The sequence below is a fragment of the Dipodomys merriami genome, unplaced genomic scaffold, assembly GCF_024711535.1.
Source record: "Dipodomys merriami isolate MVZ:Mamm:240054 unplaced genomic scaffold, mDipMer1.0.p SCAF_2, whole genome shotgun sequence".
NCBI classification, from domain to species: Eukaryota; Metazoa; Chordata; class Mammalia; order Rodentia; family Heteromyidae; genus Dipodomys; species Dipodomys merriami.
In genome coordinates, this window is record NW_027203381.1 from 43,564,051 (window position 1) to 43,584,119 (window position 20,069).

The 20,069-nt window shown below is 38.9% G+C and overlaps 2 protein-coding genes across 2 annotated transcripts in view; one reads left to right on the plus strand and one right to left on the minus strand.

The window, feature by feature from the left end:
* The window catches only part of Mettl4 (methyltransferase 4, N6-adenosine), a 48,839-nt gene extending 43,301 nt beyond the window's left edge, over window positions 1-5,538 (minus strand). Inside the window, exons 1-3 of the mRNA XM_070029481.1 lie at window positions 5,241-5,538; window positions 2,911-3,688; window positions 608-670 (exon numbers count right to left, since the gene is read on the minus strand). Coding sequence (XP_069885582.1) covers window positions 608-670; window positions 2,911-3,303 — 456 coding nt within the window. The 5' untranslated portion in view covers window positions 3,304-3,688; window positions 5,241-5,538. The remainder of the gene's footprint in view (window positions 1-607; window positions 671-2,910; window positions 3,689-5,240) is intronic.
* Window positions 5,539-5,604: 66 nt separating this feature from the next.
* Ndc80 (NDC80 kinetochore complex component) overlaps window positions 5,605-20,069 on the plus strand; it is a 50,006-nt gene continuing 35,541 nt past the window's right edge. Inside the window, exons 1-6 of the mRNA XM_070028664.1 lie at window positions 5,605-5,744; window positions 7,516-7,625; window positions 10,638-10,715; window positions 12,778-12,901; window positions 12,996-13,168; window positions 14,336-14,438. Coding sequence (XP_069884765.1) covers window positions 7,525-7,625; window positions 10,638-10,715; window positions 12,778-12,901; window positions 12,996-13,168; window positions 14,336-14,438 — 579 coding nt within the window. The 5' untranslated portion in view covers window positions 5,605-5,744; window positions 7,516-7,524. The remainder of the gene's footprint in view (window positions 5,745-7,515; window positions 7,626-10,637; window positions 10,716-12,777; window positions 12,902-12,995; window positions 13,169-14,335; window positions 14,439-20,069) is intronic.

Genomic DNA, 20,069 nt, shown 5'->3' on the forward strand with positions numbered 1-20,069 from the left:
CTAGACAAATTGGAAATCAAGAACAAGAAGATACCAAGATAAACCCCAAATAGAAATAAAATGTAACTTATCACATGCCTGGCATGTAGGAGGTCCTGTCAGGCCACTGGAGATCGCCTAAAACCTTACACTGGGTTCAAACTTCAGCACCACAAAAAATAATTTTTTAAAAAGAAAGATAACTGGCTTATACTAGTCATTATTATAAAAGCAAGTTCTAACTGATCAAAATGAGCCTTGAAGCTAGGAGGCAGTGGGCTCACACCTGTAATCCTAACTACTCAGGAGGCTGAGATCTGAGGATCACAGTTCAAAGCAAGCCTGAGCAGAAAATCCTGCAAGATTCTATCTTCAATAAACCAGCAAAAAAGTTAGACTGGAGGCTTGGCTCAAATGGTAGAGCACCAGCTGAGTAAAAAAACTGAGCAAGACCATGAGGCCTGCAGTTCAAGCCATGTGGTACCAGCACACACACATACACACACACACACACACACACACACACACACACACCCTTTGATTTTTAAGAACATCCTTATATTGTCCATTTGTTTTATACCAATTCACATTAAACTTGCAAAGTGATTAATGAACATTTTATAGTTACCTTTGTATGATACTCCATAGCATCCAATTCACCTTGATTGAAAGCAACACATCTTTTACGCTTCTAAAGAGTAGATAAGTTACAGAGAAAAAGTTATATTGCCATCTGGTAGACATTAACACTTCTAAACATATATTTTCTTTTTTTTAATAGTATCTTTTTATCTTCAAACATTTTCTATATTTTGTATCTATCTTTAGGAGGCAATAATTTCTGCTGTTAAAATCAATGCAAAGGGTACATTGTAAGGAGGTACTTTCCCAAGGCAAAAGAAAAAAAGTTAACATTCACTACATATCTTCATCTAACCTTTATATATTAATATGAAAACTCAATATGAGACTAAAAAATTTAAAAATAATGCCCACACCAAACTACAACTGCTTATTTGTCTGAATTAAGAACAGTAAGGGTACATTGCCCACATTTTATTGAAATCTTACAACACAATATAGTCTTTTCTGTGCTTCACACATAAACAATCAATACATATTAAAGAAATATATGCAGTAAAAATTCACAAGAGCATTAAAAATTCCACTTTAGGTAGCTACAATAATGTAATAAAAATTATCGGCTACTTTAATTTTCAACATGCTTTCTATTTCCTTCTTTTCTGCTCATTTATAAGGTACATGGGGACAAAGACTGCCTCATCACTCTGTAGAGAAGCACATAGAACTAGATGCTGGTGGCTCACACCTGTAATCCTAGATACCTAGGAGTCTTGAATTATTGGGATAGCAGTTTGAGCCAGCTTAGAAAGTAAAAGGTTTTCAAGATTTCCCTATCCAACCAAGAGTTAGACATAGCGATGCATATCTGTTATTCTAGCTACCACGAAGTTTAACATAGGTGGATGTGCCCAGGTACCCATTTGGGCAAGACCCTATCTCATTTATAAGCTAAAATCAAGGTTGGAGTTGTAGTTCAATGGTAAAAGCACTGATCTCGCTAGTGTGAAGACCGGAATTCAAACCCCAGTATCACACACACACACACACACACACACACACACACACACACACACACACACACACACACACACACACACACACACACACACACACACACACACACACACACACACACACACACACACACACACAGTCAATGGAAGAGTAATCAATGTCATTCCTATCACTAACAACAAGAAGCCACACACACACACACACACACACACACACACACACACACACACAGAGTCAATGGATGAGTAATCAATGTCATTCCTATCACTAACAACAAGAAGCCAGGCACGGTGGTTTACACTTGTAATCCTATCTACTCAGGAGGCTGAGATCTGAGAATCGTGGTTCAAAGCCAGCCCAGACACAGAAGTCCATGAGACTCTTATCTCCATTAAACCACTCAGAAAACCTAGAAGTGGCCCTGTGGCTCAAGTGGTAGAGGGCTAGCCTTGAGCTGAAGAGCTGAGGGACAGCATTAAAGCCCAGAGTTCAAGCCCCATGACAAACAAAATAAATAAATAAAACTCATGTGAAATGGACTTTGTGTAATCAACTGTGAGCTCCTGAACTATATATATATATATATATATATATATATATATACACACACACACACACACACACACACACACACACACACACACACATATATATATTTATGTATGTATTGAGGTATAGTTCAAGCCTATATGTAATTCTCAACTTTTAAAAGATGGGGCTGAGAATATGGCTTTGTGGCAGTGTTTGCCTAGCATGCATGAATCCCTGGGTTCAATTCCTCAGTACCACATAATCAAAATATAAATAAATTTAAAGAATATACTTACATATATACCCAAATATTTTAGTATTTTTAAATATATGTATACAAACATTTGTGTTTCAGACATGTACATTTCCAACAGTATATTTCCACTTTCATTAGTAGAAACTTTTCTAAATCTACCATCTTTTTGTCAAACTTTAATTATGAACTTATCCCCAACAGATCTCTATAAACCTTCCAAACTCCACTTACTGCTTTTAGCATTTTGCACAGAAAGAAACATGTTCTTTAATTTTAAAAATCTTACTCATTAAATGGCTAAGCAGAAAGAGCTTGGGGTTTGGTTTTATTTATAGAACACTCACTTCTGAGTCAAACTTGCTTACTCCTGAAATACTCAATTTGGTGTTCTAGAATGGTAGAATCTTTAGTTAAAAATCACCTTGGATATGCTAATGCTTTCTGCTTCATTAGATCTTGTTTATAGTTAATAAACTACAAAGTATTTGATTTGCTCAATGAAAATTTTGTTTTCTTTAGAAAATTATATGTGTAAAACTGTCTACCTTCCCAATAACAGAAACGGAGATTTTTCTTTTAACACCATTCATTAGATGTTCTTTTTCATTACTTTGTTGGTGTTCTTTGTGAACAGGTGCAGTTATATAAGGTTTAGTGACATTAAACAGTTCAGGCCGAAAGACATATTTTTTTGTGAATCCTTCACAATTTCCCCCATCCTCATTCTCTGGCTTAGTGGTAGAGTCCAAAGCAATACATGGAGCAGAGGCACCAAAACATGGCAAAGAATCCATTTGAAGAGAATCAAAATGGACAGAAAAAGCAGGCTTATTTTTGCAATGAGGTTCATGATGTTGCTGACATTGATAATTTATCTTGTTAATGAAAGAAAGATGATCCAGTAGCCACCCAGATGACAGCTGGTGTACTACAGACATTTTCTTCCTTCAAAAAAAGTCTAGGAATCAAAAATTAGAAGTAAAACAGAACTTTGAAGATCAAGTTCTTAAATAATCTGTATTCCAATAAACAGATTCACAGAGTTGATGTGCACAGAAGAGAATTTCATGCTTGTTAATGTATATGACAGCTCTAAGGAAAGCTGCAATGTTTTAATATAAACTTCTTTTCATTTCAGAGTTGATCATTCAAAATTTTCGGCCAACTCAGCCAAAGAAGGTTTTAACTTGTTATTATCTGGAATCCCAATATAATCCTCCTACTATCTTCTCATGTCTTCCACACTTCTTGCTTTAGTTCTTGGATCCAGTCACTAGGTCCGCATTCTTCAGGTATGTAAGTCAATAAATCCTTAAAAGTGTCCTGACAAATCAGAAAGTAATACATTAACTATGTGAACTCCTTCTATTTAAGGAGATAAACCAATGTAGAGGGGTTCTATAATTTCAGGAGAAGTTGTTAATGAGTCAAGGCTTGATTTTGTCACAGTAAATACACCCCATTTCCCAGCATCATTGTTCTATAAGCAGAGTAAAAGGGTTAAAGGACTGATCTAGCCAGAACAAATCCAATTTAACAGCTCTTCAAAAATACTAAACCCACAGAATCCCCATGGCCCATGCCTGTAATACTAACTACTCAGGAAGCTGAGATCTGAGGATCATGTTTCAAAGCTGGCCTGGGCAGGAACCATCAGTGAGACTCTTATCTCCAATAAACTACCAGAAAACCAGAAGTGGTGCTTTGGCTCAAGTGGTAGAGTGCTAGCCTTGAGCTGAAGAGCTCAGGGACAGCACCCAGCCTCAGAGTTCAAGCCCCACGACAGACCATTAAAAAAAAATAAAAAGCCCAGGCAGCAAAGCTGTTGAGACTCCTAATTATCTCCAATTAACTACCAAAAAAAGGTCAAAAGTGAAGCTATGGTTTAAGTCGTAGAGCACTATCCTTGAGAAAATGAACTAAGGGACAGTACCTAGGACTGAATTCAAGTTCTAGGACTACACCTTTCCTTCCTCCCCTTCCCCCCCCCCCCAAGAAAACAAGCTTTAAGCAAAACTCCAAGGTTAAGGGTCCAGATCCATAATAGGTCTGAGCCACAGTTTCAAGTAACTAACTGGTCAGAACTTCGTTATTGTTTTCAGAAGGTGGTTTACAGTTCTGGATAAAGCTTTCTAAACCCCAGACAGTGAGTACAAATAAGAAGTAGTTCACAGAACAGTTAATATCATTTAGATTCAAATCCCTGTGTATTCCCAATATGACAACTGACAAGTTACTTGATCTCATTCAGCATCACTGTCATCATTTTTATTACATCTCAGTGTACAGGACACTAATAACTCAGTATAAAGAGATTATTTACATGAAGGAGATAAACCACATGGAATGTGGTGCACAATGCTTGGCCCACAGCAATTGCTCAGCCAAATGGCCATTGCTGCAATTGGCGATGCTGGTGACCCTGGGCACCCCTTTCTTGGCTACCTCATGAGGTGAGGAAGCCAAGAAATGACTAATGAGTTGTAAAAATTTTGTTGGGGGGGGGGGGGGGAACCTAAAATCCACACAAGAAAAAGCAATCTGCCTCCAAATTACAATTCTGCTTAATGACACAATTACTTAAGTCTTCTCAGCTTTCGCTCAGAGACGTTCTGCTACTTTCCAGGAACTGGGCAATGCCTGACTCTCGGTTCAAATTCAGAGAAATGTTAGGAAATAAAACAACAGTAGTGACTCCTTCTTTGCCTCACAGCAACTCAGGGCCACTTCCCGTAGGCTCCTCAGCACCTCGGGCCCTCGCGGGCAACCCACGATTAGAGGACCATGAGAACCACGAGAGCAGAGGGAACACTGAGCCAGGCCTCGAAGCGAAAGCCTCGGAACGGACAGCCGCCACAGTCTACAGCCACCTCACCTCGTCTCCGGCCGGTAAAATGCACGCCGCCTTCTCAGATTTCCTCACGGAAATAGCACCCAACAGTAACCATTAAAGAGAGGGTGGGGAAGGAGAGCCGATGGGCGCCGCCATATTGCTGTACGGAAAAGGCGTTTCCTTGGAAACTTAAAGCGTCCAGGCCATTCCCCGGCGGTGTGGGAGCTCTCGGGTCTTCAGGGCCCACTTTCAAAGACAGGCCAACTTGGCCAAGGGCAGGGACCGATGCCAGTATGCCCGCAAGACCGCGGGACGGGGTGCTGTGCAGAGGCCGACTTCCGGCGACGAAGAGCCGGCGCAGATGAATGACGCGTGCTCACGTCGTGCGCGATGACGTCAGCGTCGGCGGAGATTTTAAAATTCAAACCGCCGCCGGAGTGGCGGAGGTAGGACCCTACGTTTTGGCGGCTTCTCTGGTATCTGAGCAGTGTCAGCACGGTTTGGAGAAATTTGACCCCTGGACCTTGTCAGAAGGCCGAAAGAAAGGTAATGAAGGCCAAGCTGCGGTGGAGGGAGAAGGTGATGGTGTGGTGTTGGTTGTCCTGCGAGCGCCCGGGCGGAGGCGGCCTGGTGCTTTTTCCGAGTCCCCAACATTACTCTTGGCAGCGATTGCTCAAGGGACGAGAGAAGGGTCTAGACGAGAGGCTGGAGCGCGCTGAGAGAGAAGAGGATGGGAAGGGAAAGACTAGAATTCGCCTGTTGTTGTGATGTGTCGGCTTCCTCTGCCACCGCAGCTTCGTACTTAGCGGTCTAGTAGCGACTCTGTCATGTCTGAAAGCCTAAATCTTGAGAGTACATTTTAAGTGTTAGTTGAGAGCAGACAGCGCTGTAAAGTAGACGAGACGAAGGAGAAGAGATGAAGAGAGAGTGGAAGAAGGACTAGCCAGAATTCTGGAGGGGTTGATACTTCCCGGGGGGGGGCGGGGGGCGGGTAGAGCACTTGCCTAGCCAGCCCAGAGCCCTGGATTGTATATACCTATATGCGCGAAAAACAAACACAAAGGAAGTGGAAGTGAATGTAGTCACTGTGAAAGAGTATGGGGTGTCCAAAGTAAAAATCAGCACAGATGTCCACTCCCTCACGTTAGGGAGGGCCGATCTTGAGAACGTTGCGTGGAGAGTGCCTAATACCAGAGATGGAGCGAGGATCAAGGTGTGTCAATCCTGATAAATTACAAGACAGCCTTTAGAGTAGCCCTGAAAGGACTGAGGTGCTAATCATGTGTTTTTTAAAATGGAACCCTGACCCCAAGAAGGGAGGCATTGGTTTCAGTAAATGAAACAGATGTTTAATACCCAGGCTCAACTACAGTGTTAATTCTTCCTCGTTACAAAACTTGTTTGGATGTTGCAAAGTTGATAAAAGACTCGTTTTCTTTTTAAAAGAATTAAATTGTCCACACATATATATAATATAAAAAGCCATAGTATAGTAAGCACTGCGCATACCCCTTCCAAGAGTTTTTATGTTGTTTGACAGTGTGTTTTACATGTGCTTAAAGATAAGGATAAAAATACTTGACAGGTTTATTCTGCCGTTTATATTTGTGTTATGTTAGGACAATTTTAAATTATTGTATATAAAACACTCGAGTACATCTGGATCTAAATATGCACAGTTACAAAGTTTTAAATGTTACATTATGCTGAATTAAGAATAAAATCAATTTTCTTTAAAAGGATAATAAAGAAAATGGAAGCATGCTACAAATCATTTATGGACTGGATGGTTTATCCAAGTATAAACCTTGAGATTAGAACCATAGAGACAGTAATTGGGTATAAAGGAGAGATTGGTATTAGGAAACGAAACAGAATATCTCTCTTCCTTGAGATGAATAATGAAATGAGCATTTTAAGGGGAATAAAGAGAACTTGAGGCAGTTCTTCTCAACCTATCTCTGACTTCCCATTGAAATAAACACACACACAATAATAGGGATATGGTCAGGATATTCAGGGATTTTTGTGATCATGAGTACCCTTGAAAAGATAGGAATCATATTCATCTTTGTATCTTCTACACTAGTAGATGCCCTTATATATGATGTACCATTAGTAAATGTTTTTAAGTATTGAATACTTGAAGTTACATAGGTGTTTCTTTGCAAATCAAGACTTGTATGTACGTGAGCAAGTAAAGGTAGTACATGAGATTATCTTGAAAAAGCAGAACACTGCTTTTCCCTTGAGTATAAAGTTTTTTATTTACCGTTTACCTGTGGAATTTTTGCTAACACTAAATTCATGAATGTAGGTCATAAGCATGAAGCGCAGTTCAGTTTCTACTGGTGGTGCTGGCCGTCTCTCTATGCAGGAGTTGAGATCTTTGGACATGAATAAACAATGCCTTTATACCCCTCAAACGTAAGTGTCTCTCATACCTATTGTCTTGGGCAAAGAAATCATAAAAAGTAGTTGATATAAAGATGTAGTATGGCTAGGTGCTGGTGGCTTATACCTATAATCCTAGCTACTCAGGAGGCTGAGATCTGAGGATCCTGGTTTGAAGCTAGCCAGGTAAGAAAACTTTGTGAGACCTTAACTCCCATAAACTATTCAGAAAAGATGGGAAGTGGTGCCTGTGAGTCAAGTGGTAGAGAAATAGTCTTGAAAAGAGACTCAGGGACAGCACCCAGGCCCTAAGCTGAAGCCCCATGACCTGGCCGGGGGGGGGGGGGGGGGGGGGGGGGGATGTAGTATGATGGATTTCTCTTTCCAGTGTTACCTAATTTGGAGTAAAAGTGGTACGTCAGTTAAGTGTTACGAATTTATCTCATTTGTTCCTTAAATTCTCAAAGTTAAGTCCTTTGCAAGGCACCTTCTAAAAGGAATGCCCCTTCAATACTGTTCTTCTTTTTTATCTTATGGTTTTTGGTTCATACACAGTCTATTCTATAACTTTGAACTTACTAAAATGTTTCCTACTACCAAAGTTCTTACTCAAATCAAAGCAGTATTATTTTCTCTGTTGATTAGCTACAGTGTCATAGAAGGCAACAGAACACTGCTTCAAATTATTCCCTCAAAATTCACAGGAAAAGGTGTCTGCATGAGCTTGGTATCAAAAAATGTAGACTTCTCCCCCCCTCCCCCCCAATGACATTCTTCTAGTTAACAGAAGATTTTTGTAAGCCCTTGTGGAATGGGGGCACTAATGCCTAGGTACAAGTTACTTGATAAAGTCCTTGCATTTACATAGGGTGAGTTTCTGTTATTTGTAGATGTTTGAAATATATTTTTCTGAATACATTTTGAGGCATGAGGAACTTTTATTCTGCCAACGGCCATTTGGATATTTGTAGTACCATTATCAGCCCAATGTAGGTAGACCACCTCAGGCTACATACAAAAAACACAAGAAGCATATGTATTCTGTTTTGTCATGTACCAAATCATTTCTTGGGCTATATGCAGCTCACTAGCCAGAAGTTCTTCAGCCCTAAGGAATTTTTGTACTGTTACAGATTTATGTCTTCAGTTGTATTAAAGGAGAAATATTGCCATTGTCAATGGGTTTTTCAGTAATTTACAACATGTACATTACATAGAGCTTTATTCTGACAGTGAGTTTTGTAATGCACACCTATAATACCAGCACTCAAGAGAGAAGAAGGCAAATGGAGGGTTTGAGGGCAGACTTACATCATACACACCACTATTCTCCTGTTATATCTGTTGGTATTAACCATATTAGAAATTAAAACTTAAAATATTAACAGATACTAATTTTAGTAAGAGTAACATTAGACATAATAGCATGGTTTTTTTTTAAGTTTTGGGGGGTTTTTTTGCTTTTGTTTGTTTGTTTGTTTGTTGTTGGTCATGGGGCTTGAACTCTGGACCTGGGTGCTGTCCCTGAGCTCTTCAGCTCAAGGCAAGCTCTCTACCACTTGAGCCACAGCACCACTTCCATTTTTCTAGTAGTTAAGAGACAAGAGTCTCACAGACTTTTCCTGCCCAGGCTGGCAGGAACTGCAATCCTCAGATCTCAATCTCCTGAAGAGCTAGGATTACAGGCATGAGCCACTGGCGCCTGGCAATAGCATGTTTTTAGCGAGGTCCATATCTCACTTTCTTTTTTTCATTTCTAAATTTATCTTTTGTAGAACTGCATATCTTACTATGTGTTGAAGGACTAGGTGCATAGGCCAAGAAGTAGAGCACTTGTCTAGCAAGCATAGGCCCTGATTTCAAATCCCACTCCCATAAAATAGACAGACAGATAGACAAGTATTCAGAAGGTACATCCTTATTTGCACTGGGTACCACCATTGAAGGAAGAGGAGAGTCCTGATGAAAATTTCCCCAAATATTCTTGGTTTGGTTTGTGTATAATATAATAAATACAAAGTCAAAAATTTTAATTTAAAAAAGCAAGCTTTAAAAGAAAAATTCAAAATAGCTATGAATGTATGACTGAAAGGATTTTCTTTTTTTTTTTTTTTTTTTTTTTGGTCATGGGGCCTGAACTCTGGGCGTGGACACTGCCCCTCACCTCTTCAGCTCAAGGCTAGTGTTCTACCACTTGAGCCACAGAGCCACTTCCTACTTTTTTGTGTGTGTGTGGTACTGAGGAATCGAACCCAGGGCCTCATGCATGCAAGGAAAGCGCTCTACCCCTGAGCCACCTTCCCAGCCCCCCAAAAGGATTTTTTTTTTTTTTGTCAGTCATGGGGCTTGAACTCTGGGCATGGGTGCTGTCCCTGAGCTCTTCAGCTCAAGGCTAGTACTCTACCACTTAAGCCACAGCGCCGGCTTTCTGGTGGTTTTTATTGGCAATCTAGTCTCATGGACTTTCCTGCCCAGGCTGGCTTTGAACCGCGATCCTCAGATCTCAGCCTTCTTTTTTTTTTTTTTGGGGGGGGGGGGTCCAGTCGTGGGGCCTGAACTCTGGGCCTGGGCGCTGTCCCTCAGCTCTTCAGCTCAAGGCTAGCGCTCTACCACTTGAGTCACAGCGCCACTTCCGGCTTTTTTCTTTTTGCTTATGTGGTGCTGAGGAATTGAACCCAGGGCAAGCGCTTTACCACTGATCCACCTTCCCAGCCCAGATCTCAGCCTTCTGAGTAGTTAGTATTACAGGCATGAGCCACCGGCACCCGGCTTCTGAAAGGATTTTTATATCTTTTCTTTTTCCTTAAAGTTGTTATCCATAGCATACTTGAAGATAGAATAAAATAGGTAAGTATTCTGCTTCTTAACTTTAGCATTGTAACTTATAGTAGCCCGTTGTAGTCATAACAGTTAGAGATTGCTGCTGATATCTTTTGTGATTTTGAATAGTTTTAATGGGAAGAAATTTTGGTTCTAACATATTTCCAATGTGTTTTGAGCTTATGCTTTTTATTTTAAACAATTGTTTTTCTATTTTTCTTCAAGCAAAGAGAAACCAGCCTTTGGAAAGTTGAGTATAAGTAAACCTACATCTGAAAGAAAATTATCTATATTTGGTAAAAGGTAATACTATTTTTTATTTGTTCTAATAGATTTCTTTTCATTGGTAGTGGTAGTGTCTCATTGTGAGTTGAAACCAGGGCCTTCTACAGTCCAAGTAACCATTCACTGATGCTTTCAGATAAGGAAAAAATTAAATGACATGATTCTTTTCAAGACAGAGGTTGTACTCTAGTTTTCACCAGTTTAAGATGGTAAAATTTGGAGTCATCCTGGTGGCACTTGCCTATAATCCCAAAAGTTTAGAGGCAGAGAATGGAGAATAGTTTATTCAAGGCAGTCCTGGCTATAATAAAATCTTATCTCACTGGGTACCAATGGCTCACGCCTGTAATCCTAGCTACTCAGGAGCCTGAGATCTGAGGATTGCAGTTCAAAGCCAACCAGGGCAGAAAAGTCTATGAGACTCTTATCTCCAATTAACCACCAGAAAACCACAGTGGCTCAAGTGGTAGAGCACTCATCTTGAGCTAAAGAGCTGAGGGGATAGGTGCCCAGGCCCAGAGTTCAGTCCCACAACTGACGAAAAAAAAAAAAGAGAGAGAGATTTGACTTGTATTATTGTTGATGTTGTTTGTTTTTGGTATTTTTTGTTGTCTTTGAGAGGGGCAAAGCAATTCACAGGAAGGAGGAAAGGTGAACAAATGCAGTCATGGTATTAAGTATAATATACACTTATGTTAAAAATGAACTATACATGGCTAGGAAGGTGGCTCAGTGGTAGAGTATTTGCCTTGCATTCATGAGGCCCTGGGTTCAATTCCTCAGCACCACATAAGCAGAAAAAGCTGGAAGTGGCACTGTGGCTCAAGTGGTAGAGCACTAGCCTTGAGCTGAAGAGCTGAGGGATAGCACCCAGGCCCAGAGTTCAGGCCCCATGACCGACAAAAAAAAAAAAAAAAATGAACTATGCAATTTGTAGGCAGGGATTGGAGGGAGGAACTGGGGAAAGTGAAAGAAGGGGTGACATTGTCCAAGAAGAATTGTACTCATTTACTGACTTAAAGAATTGTAACCCCTCTGTACAACCCCTTAATAATAACAATGTGGGGCTGGAAATGTGGCTTAGTGGTAGAGTGCTTGCCTACCATGCATGAAGCCCTGGGTTTGATTCCTCAGAACCACATAAAGAGAAAAGGCCAGAAGTGGAGCTGTGGCTCAAGTGGTAGAGTGACAGCCTTGAGCAAAAGATGCTCAGGGACAGTGCCCAGGCCCTGAGTTCAAGCCCCAAGACTGGCAAAAAATAAATAAATAATAACAATGTAATTATATTTTTGTAATAGGTTTGACTTCTCAGTGATCCTTAGCTAACACTTTGAGCCCATTCACTAAACTAGATTAGCAGCTATCTGTACTGGAGGTAGAAGTTTGACAGATTAACAGGAAAAATTCCTATTATTTGAAAAGCCTTGGGAGGATTACTTTACCTCTGTGTTTCAATTTCATCAAGTGTAAAAGTGGAGACAACAAATAAGAGTATCTCCATAAGCAGTTCTGAGACATTATTAAAGGAGATGACAGTAATATTTACAAAGTTGAACAGGTATTGAGCATTCCTATGGGTCAAATATTGTTTTAAATGCTTTGTCTACATTAACTCTTTCAATAATCCTCAGGCATTTTTCCAAAAAGAATAGTGTCAAATTAGGTAGTGCTGAGTAAGGGAACAATCATAGGCAGATAAGCCTGAAAGAGACTGTGTTTATTGAATACTTAAACGATAGAGTGGACTGTGAATGTACATTGTTAAAGAATAATGTGTATCAATAATATAAAACATCAGAAGATTTTTTTGTTGTATGTTTTGTTTCATTTGTACAATCCTGGGAGCATTGCACATACTAAGCAAGTGCTCTGCCATGAGATACATCTCCATAGAAGTATATCAAAATTATCTTTGACTGCTATAATATCATACTTTACTCTTCCTCTGCTTTAATTAATAGAATTTTGTTTAGTTAATAAGAACTAAAAATTAACCTTTAGTATTAATCGCCTTAAAATAAGTCAGACTTGACCACAGAAGGATATTGTTTTGACTGCCTTTTTAAAAATATGTTTCTAGAACGAGTGGACATGGATCCCGGAATAGTCAGCTTGGTATATTTTCCAGTTCTGAAAAAATAAAGGATCCAAGACCACTTAATGACAAAGCATTCATTCAGCAGTGTATTCGACAACTCTGTGAGGTATTTTCTAAGTTAAATAGTCAAGTTGTGGCCTTATTGCAATAATTTTTTTTCTATTTCAAAATTGTTTGCTTGTTCATAAAAATTATTGTAGTTTCTTACAGAAAATGGTTATGCATATAATGTGTCCGTGAAGTCTCTTCAAGCTCCATCTATTAAGGACTTCCTTAAGATCTTCAGTTTTCTTTATGGCTTCTTATGCCCTTCATATGAACTTCCTGACACAAAATTTGAAGAAGAGGTTCCAAGAATTTTTAAAGATCTTGGGTATGTATGTTTCTCATCAGTCTAAAAAATTTATTGGACCCAAAAAAAAAAATTTATTGGAACACTGAGAGGAACCAAACTCAATAAATTTGTAAAGAGTTTGAATAAATTGAAGGGTAAATAAAACAACTTCATAGTTCTATTGATTCAGATTTTGCTTTTGGAGGGTTGTTTGTTTAGCTATAACAAAAATTCCTATGACTAGAAAATTTATAAAGAATAAGGGTTTATGTAGCCCATGGTTCTGGAACCTGGGTAACCCAGAAGAATGGGGCTAGTGGCTCAGCATTTAGTGGGGGCTTTCTGGCTAGGTCATGTCATGATAAAGAGTACCACACGACAAAAGAGAACAAGTGTGTCAGAGTTAACTTTTAAAACAAAGCCCACTTTCTCAGTAACCCACTAATCCAGAAATGGACTAATCCATTCATAAAAGGATCAGTCACCTCCCAGTGGTGCCATGTATATATAACCAATACAGAGCTTTGGGCATTAGGATTCTAACACCTGAGTTCTAAGGGACAAACACTCTAACTATAGTAGTAGGTTATTACAGAATTACAGGTGATACACATAAGGTGTTGAACATGCTGAAATAATACAGTACAGAAAGTACAACCTAGTTACAGATTTTAGGAGTGAAAACAGCAAGATTAGAGTAAAATGGAGTGAGGTAAAATTGAAAAAAGACCATAAAAAATAAGCACAGGCCATGTGTAGTTGGTGCACTCCTATAATCCCAATACTTGGAAAGCTGAGGCAGGAAAATCACCAGTCTAAGGCCAGCTTGAGTTACTTAACAAGTTCCAATGTGACCTATACTACACAAGACTGTCAAAAAAAAAAAAAAGGTAAGCACAGGGTGGATAGAGGATGAGAATATCAGAAGTTCATACACATGGTTTATTGAGAGTACATTAAGGAAACAAAAGATATTTTGGGAGTTCAGCATTCTGGTTGTAAATCAAATTCTGCAGGTTAAGGTATAATGCAAAGCAATCCATAGAGAAGAAATCACAAAAATACATAAAATCATTAGCGAGTAAGAATCTCAGCAGATTCTGTCCAACTGGGGCAAAGCAAAGGTTTTCCAGTGTAACTTCTCAATTTAATTTAGTGCTTTATTATGGCAACAGAAGTTAACTTTTCTTTCCCTCGTTTGTGTAGATATCCTTTTGCACTATCTAAAAGCTCCATGTATACAGTGGGAGCCCCTCACACCTGGCCTCATATTGTGGCAGCTCTGGTGTGGCTAATAGACTGCATCAAGGTATGTAATTTAATATTTTTAGAACATACTTAAGAATGCTTCTTTGTCAAAAAGATATTCTTGTTTCTCTAACATTACGTCTGCCACTTTTCTCAAAGTCAACTTCAAAGTTTTATCTTTTCAAAGTACTTTTGATTTTAAATTCTTCAAAATGTTAATGCAAAACAAGAGAGGTACATAGATAGTTCTCATGATGTTTTACAATTTAAATAAAAACAAGTCAGTAGAAAATAGATTTTTTAACTGTCCCTCAGGAAATTTATTTGCCCCTCTTTAAGTTAAAAATTCATATTTATTGCAAAAAGTTTTATAAATGCGGTAAAGCCATAATATCTCAGCTTAGAGTACTTCCTTTTAGTATAGTTCTTCTGCTTATTTTTATGGAGTTGGGGAATGAACCCAAGGCATCACACAGGCTAACAAGCACTCTGCCACTGACTTATACCTTCAGTCTGGATATAGTTTTAAAAGTGTTTTATTCATTTGCAAAATATGTATAGTCATGTGCCTCTTAATAACATTTCAATCAAAGGTGGATAGCATATACAAGAATGGTCACACTAAATTTTTATAGACTTGAAAAATTCCTAGTGCTTAGTGACACTGTGGCCATTACAAACCATTACTCAACCTATCTCTGATTGATGCTAATCTAAAGAAACCTAGCTGGGCATCAGTGGCTTATGCCTGTAATCCTAGCTACTCCAGAGGCTGAGATCTGAGGACTGCAGTTCTAAGCTAGTCTGGGCAAGAAAGTCCATTAGACTCTTATATCCAGTGGACTACTAAAAGAAAAAGTCTGGAAATAGAGCTTCTGACTAAGGTGGTTGAGGTCTAACCTTGAGCAAAACACTAAGGGACAGTAACCAGGCCCTGAGTTCAAGCCCCAAGACCAGCACACACACACACAAAAAAAAGAAGAAAATGAAACTTACAACACTGCCACTGCCAGTAATATGTAAGTATAGCACATATAGTTACATATAGATCGTGATACTTCATAATAATAAGTGACTATGGTACTAGTGTATATTCATATGCATTTTATTATTAGAGTGTACTCCTACTTAAAAAATAATGTTTAGGAGTAAGGTGTGTCTCAAGTGGTAGAACACTTTATTAACAAGTGTGAGACCTAGAGCTCAATTCACAGTATCTCAAAAAAAAAGTAAAGAAAATGTAAATATAAATGTAAAAGTATTCATTATAAAACAAAGGGCTTCATTATGCCAGAGGCAGCTTTGTACACCTTGCATTTACATGTCTTGATTGGATTAAGAGACCACATTAAATGATGGCAATCTCGCCATCTTGATTTATGTAATTATGCTATGATGTTTACACAGTGAAATCCCCTTATTTCTCAGAACATGTTCTCCATCATTAAGTGGTTTGTGGCTATATATTTATTAGACTGTTGATACATATTGACAAATTTCCCTTTGGGAAACTTGTACCAAGTACAAACTTGTCACAATGTGGGAACATACCCATTTTCCTACTCTAGGCTTTTTGTGTTTGTGTTACTGGGGTTTGAACTCAGGGCTCTAGCAAGTACTATACCACTAGAGCTGTGTCCTAACACTTTAGTCTTTATTTTGTTTTTGTAGGAAAGTCTTGCTAATTTTGCTCTGACTAGCCTCTAATTAAGTATTCTCCTGCATCCATCTCTGCATAGCTGGGATTACAGATATATTCCACTACTCCCTGCCATCCTAGGCATTATTGCTTGAAAATCTTCTTCAGTTAGCGAAGTAAAAGCAGCTTGTTTTACTATATATATTGTTGAAACAACTTTACTTAGGTATGGTTTGTTACTCATATTTCTTTTTTTTTTTTTGGGGGGGGGGGTCCGGTCGTGGGCCTGAACTCTGGGCCTGGGCTCTGTCCCTCAGCTCTTCAGCTCAAGGCTAGCGCTCTACCACTTGAGCTACAGTGCCACGTCCGGCTTTTTTCCTTTTTGCTTATGTGGTGCTGGGGAATCAAACCCAGGGCCTCATGCATGCAAGGCAAGTGCTCTACCACTGAGCCACTTTCCCAGCCCTTATTCATATTTCTTTAAACCTGCCTATACATACTTTTTTTGTTGTTCAATTTCATATTTTCTTTTACTGATAATTTGAGTGTTTTGTTTTGAGATGAAGACTTGTTATGTTGACTAGGCTGATCTCAAAATTCATGGACTTGAATCATCCTTCTACCTCTGCCCTCTCTTCCCAATAACTAGGACTCCCCCAAATAATTATGACTAGAGGTTCTCATGCTCAACACTGTGCCCAGCTTTTTCTCAGTGTTGCCCAGTGTTATGCTTTCCCACAGGTTGAACCTATAGACTGACATTCTAAGTAAATATACTACCATTGAGATATACCCTCTAGTCCCAGTGATGTAATTAGTCAACAAAATGACAAAAAGAAAATGGTCAATTTTTTTTTTTTTTGCTTCTGTGGTGCTGAGGAATTGAACCCAGGGCCTCAGGCATGCAAGCCAAGCACTCTACCACTGAGCCACCTTCCCAGCCCCAATAGTCAATTTTTTTTTGTTTGTTCGTTTGTTTTTTTTTGGTCCGGTCGTGGGTCCTGAACTCTGGGCCTGGGCGCTGTCCCTCAGCTCTTCAGCTCAAGGCTAGCGCTCTACCACTTGAGCCACAGTGCCACTTCTGGCTTTTTTCTTTTTGCTTATGTGGTGCTGAGGAATTGAACCCAGGGCCTCAGGCATGCAAGGCAAGCACTCTACCACTGAGCCACCTTCCCAGCCCCTCAATTTTTTTTAAGTTGAACATTTTTATATTATAGAAACTGTTTATATCTTTTGCCTTTTCAGTTTTTTTGTTTGTTCATTTGTTTTTATTTTGGTGGGTCGTGGGGCTTGAATTCTTGGCTTGGGCGCTGTCCCTATGGTCTTCAGCTCAAGTCAAGCGCTCTACCGCTGGAGCCACAGTAGCACTTCCGGTTTTCTACTGATTTATTGGAGATAAGAGTCTCATGGACTTTCCTGCCTGGGCTGGCTTTGAACCACGATCCTCAGAACTCAGCTTCCTGAGTAGCTAGGATTACAGGCGTGAGCTTTTTTTTTTTTAACTTTTATTGAATTTAGTAGTCCAGTATGGTAGAGAAGGCACAACTCCAATAAATGTCTCACATAAAAGTAACTATCATTAGCCTGCTTTGTATTTTGAAAGGAACATTCTTTAAAGAACCTCTTGGCTCTACAAAAGTACTTAACAATTAACATGAAGCTAGTTGTTTTAACAATACAAATAACAGACCTTGTGTTTAACAGCTCCTTAAACACACACATTAAATTATAGTTATTTCAGGCAGGCACCAGTGGCTCACATCTGTAATCCTAGCTACTCAGGAAACTTGAGATCTAAAGATCATGGTTCAAAGCCAGCCAAGGCAGGAATGTCCATGAGACTCTTACCTCTAATTAACCACCAGGAAAACTGGAAGTGGCACTGTGGCTCAAAGTGATTGAGCTGTAGCCTTGAGCAAAATTGCTCAGGAACAGTACCAAGGCCCAGAGTTCAAGCCCCATAACCAACAAAAATGTTATTTCTATAGCATAAGTTTTATTAAATCATATTACCACACTCAAGGAGATATCTTTTTTTCTTACGAAGAAAATGGCACAAAGGTACTGTTTTGCTTGGGGGAAGTTGGGGATTTGTTTTGTCTTGTATTGTTTTTGTAATGCTGAGGCTCAAACCCAGAGCCTTAAATGTATTAGCCAAGTACTCTATTACCGTGTTACACCTGTAGCCCTGTTGTGCCATTTTGTAGGGTAAAAATGGTTAAGTTAAATAAATTAGCTACTCTATTTAATGCAAATATTTTTCCCACTTTTTCCTTCTAATTTAATGTGCTGGGTTTTTGTTGGTTATGTGTTTTGTGCTAGTACTGGGGCTTGAACTTAGAGGCTTTAGTGCTTGCTTGATCACAGCTTATTTTCTATCACTTGAGCCACATTTCTAGTTACATCTTTTTGCTGGTTAATTAGAAATAACAGTCTCTCAGATTTGTCTGCCTCAACTACCTTCAAACATCAATCTCAATCTACCAGCTAGCTTGGATTCTAGACATGAACCATCAGCATCCAGCAAATATGCTGTATATTGACTGTTTCATAGTTGATCATTTTTATCTTCCAGAAGTGGAGAACTTTTTTTCTGTCAAAGGCCATTAGGATATTTTTAACATCATTTTTAAGTCATACAAAATCATCAGTGCAGATAGATGGCCACAGGCAGCCAATAAGAAGTATATGTGTATGTCTTATCATATATCTTATTCAGCCTTCAGGCCATAGATTCCTCTATTTTGATAGTCTAAGGCAGTTTCTTCCTTTTGTACCTTCTGAGTTTCCTGTCCTACCTTGTGCTAGAATTCTGAAAAGTATGAAGGCCCCTCAGCCATTCCCTTGGCTATCTAAGTCCCTTAACTAAATGTAAGTGGGTAGATGCATTTTGACCCAGGAGCCCCATTACATTCAACAATACCAGTTGTCAAGATAGGAGTAGAAATCCAATACTATAATCCATTAATGAAATTTTATTGGACTTTACATTTATGCCTTCAAGTCTGTCTCTCCCTCATGATATATGTGATAAGGGAACTACATCTGTGCTCTTTCAGATACTGCCATACCCCTCCTGTCACTGGAACACCTACCCTTAATTTGCCTAATCAGTTTAGGGTTTTCTTAGATGATTGTGAGACAGTAGTTCTACAATGGTCTAGGAATTATGCAATAGCTATATGGCAGTGGTCATATGCCTCTCATCCCATTACTTAGGTTGAAATCCCTTTCTTCCTATCTTGCTTTGCTTTATGAGGTAGAACTGAAAACTATGACAATGTAAATAATCTGTTAGTTTCTTGTTCTAATTATCTTTTCCACTTAATTAAAGACTTTAAATGCATTTGGGAAAGCCTCCCTTTTCTCTCTAATATTTTTTAATGCTTCCAATTTTTTCCCTAGTATTTTTATGGGATTTTGTGATGTTTTAGTTTTTTGGTTGATTATTTAACTGGTATGGTTATAGGGAGTGCCTTTGTTATTTTGAGATGGTGTATTACCATGCTGCCAGGCTAGTTTCAGACTCTTGAACTCCAGTGATACTCTATTTCAGCCTCCTGAATAGCTAGGCCTACAGTTAAACACCAACATAGCCAAATGGTTTTGAGTGTTAGTTCATTTGTAATTCATTTTAGCTTAAGAAAGAGAAAGTGAGGGGAAAACTGGGAGAGAGTAAGGGAAGTGGTGACATCCAGAATGAAATATACTCTTACTTGTATAACTATAACACCTCTGTACATCACATTTATAATAACAACTAAAAAATTAGAAACCCTCTTTCCACCTCCCTACTGGACATTTACACCTTGAACCTGAAATAAACAGCACAGACTTGGAAGAAGAAAAAAAAGAGAGAGAGAAGGTATTATCACTCATATAACTCACTACCTTTTATTAAGTAACTTGTTGTTTTCCCAGTTTTGAATGGTCCTCAATATAGTCTTAGGTCTATGTCTCAAGATTTTTGCCCTATCATAGAATCATAATCTGTCACTTTCTAATATATTTTACACAGTAGAACATTCTTAACTGCTTTTCATAATTTTCTAG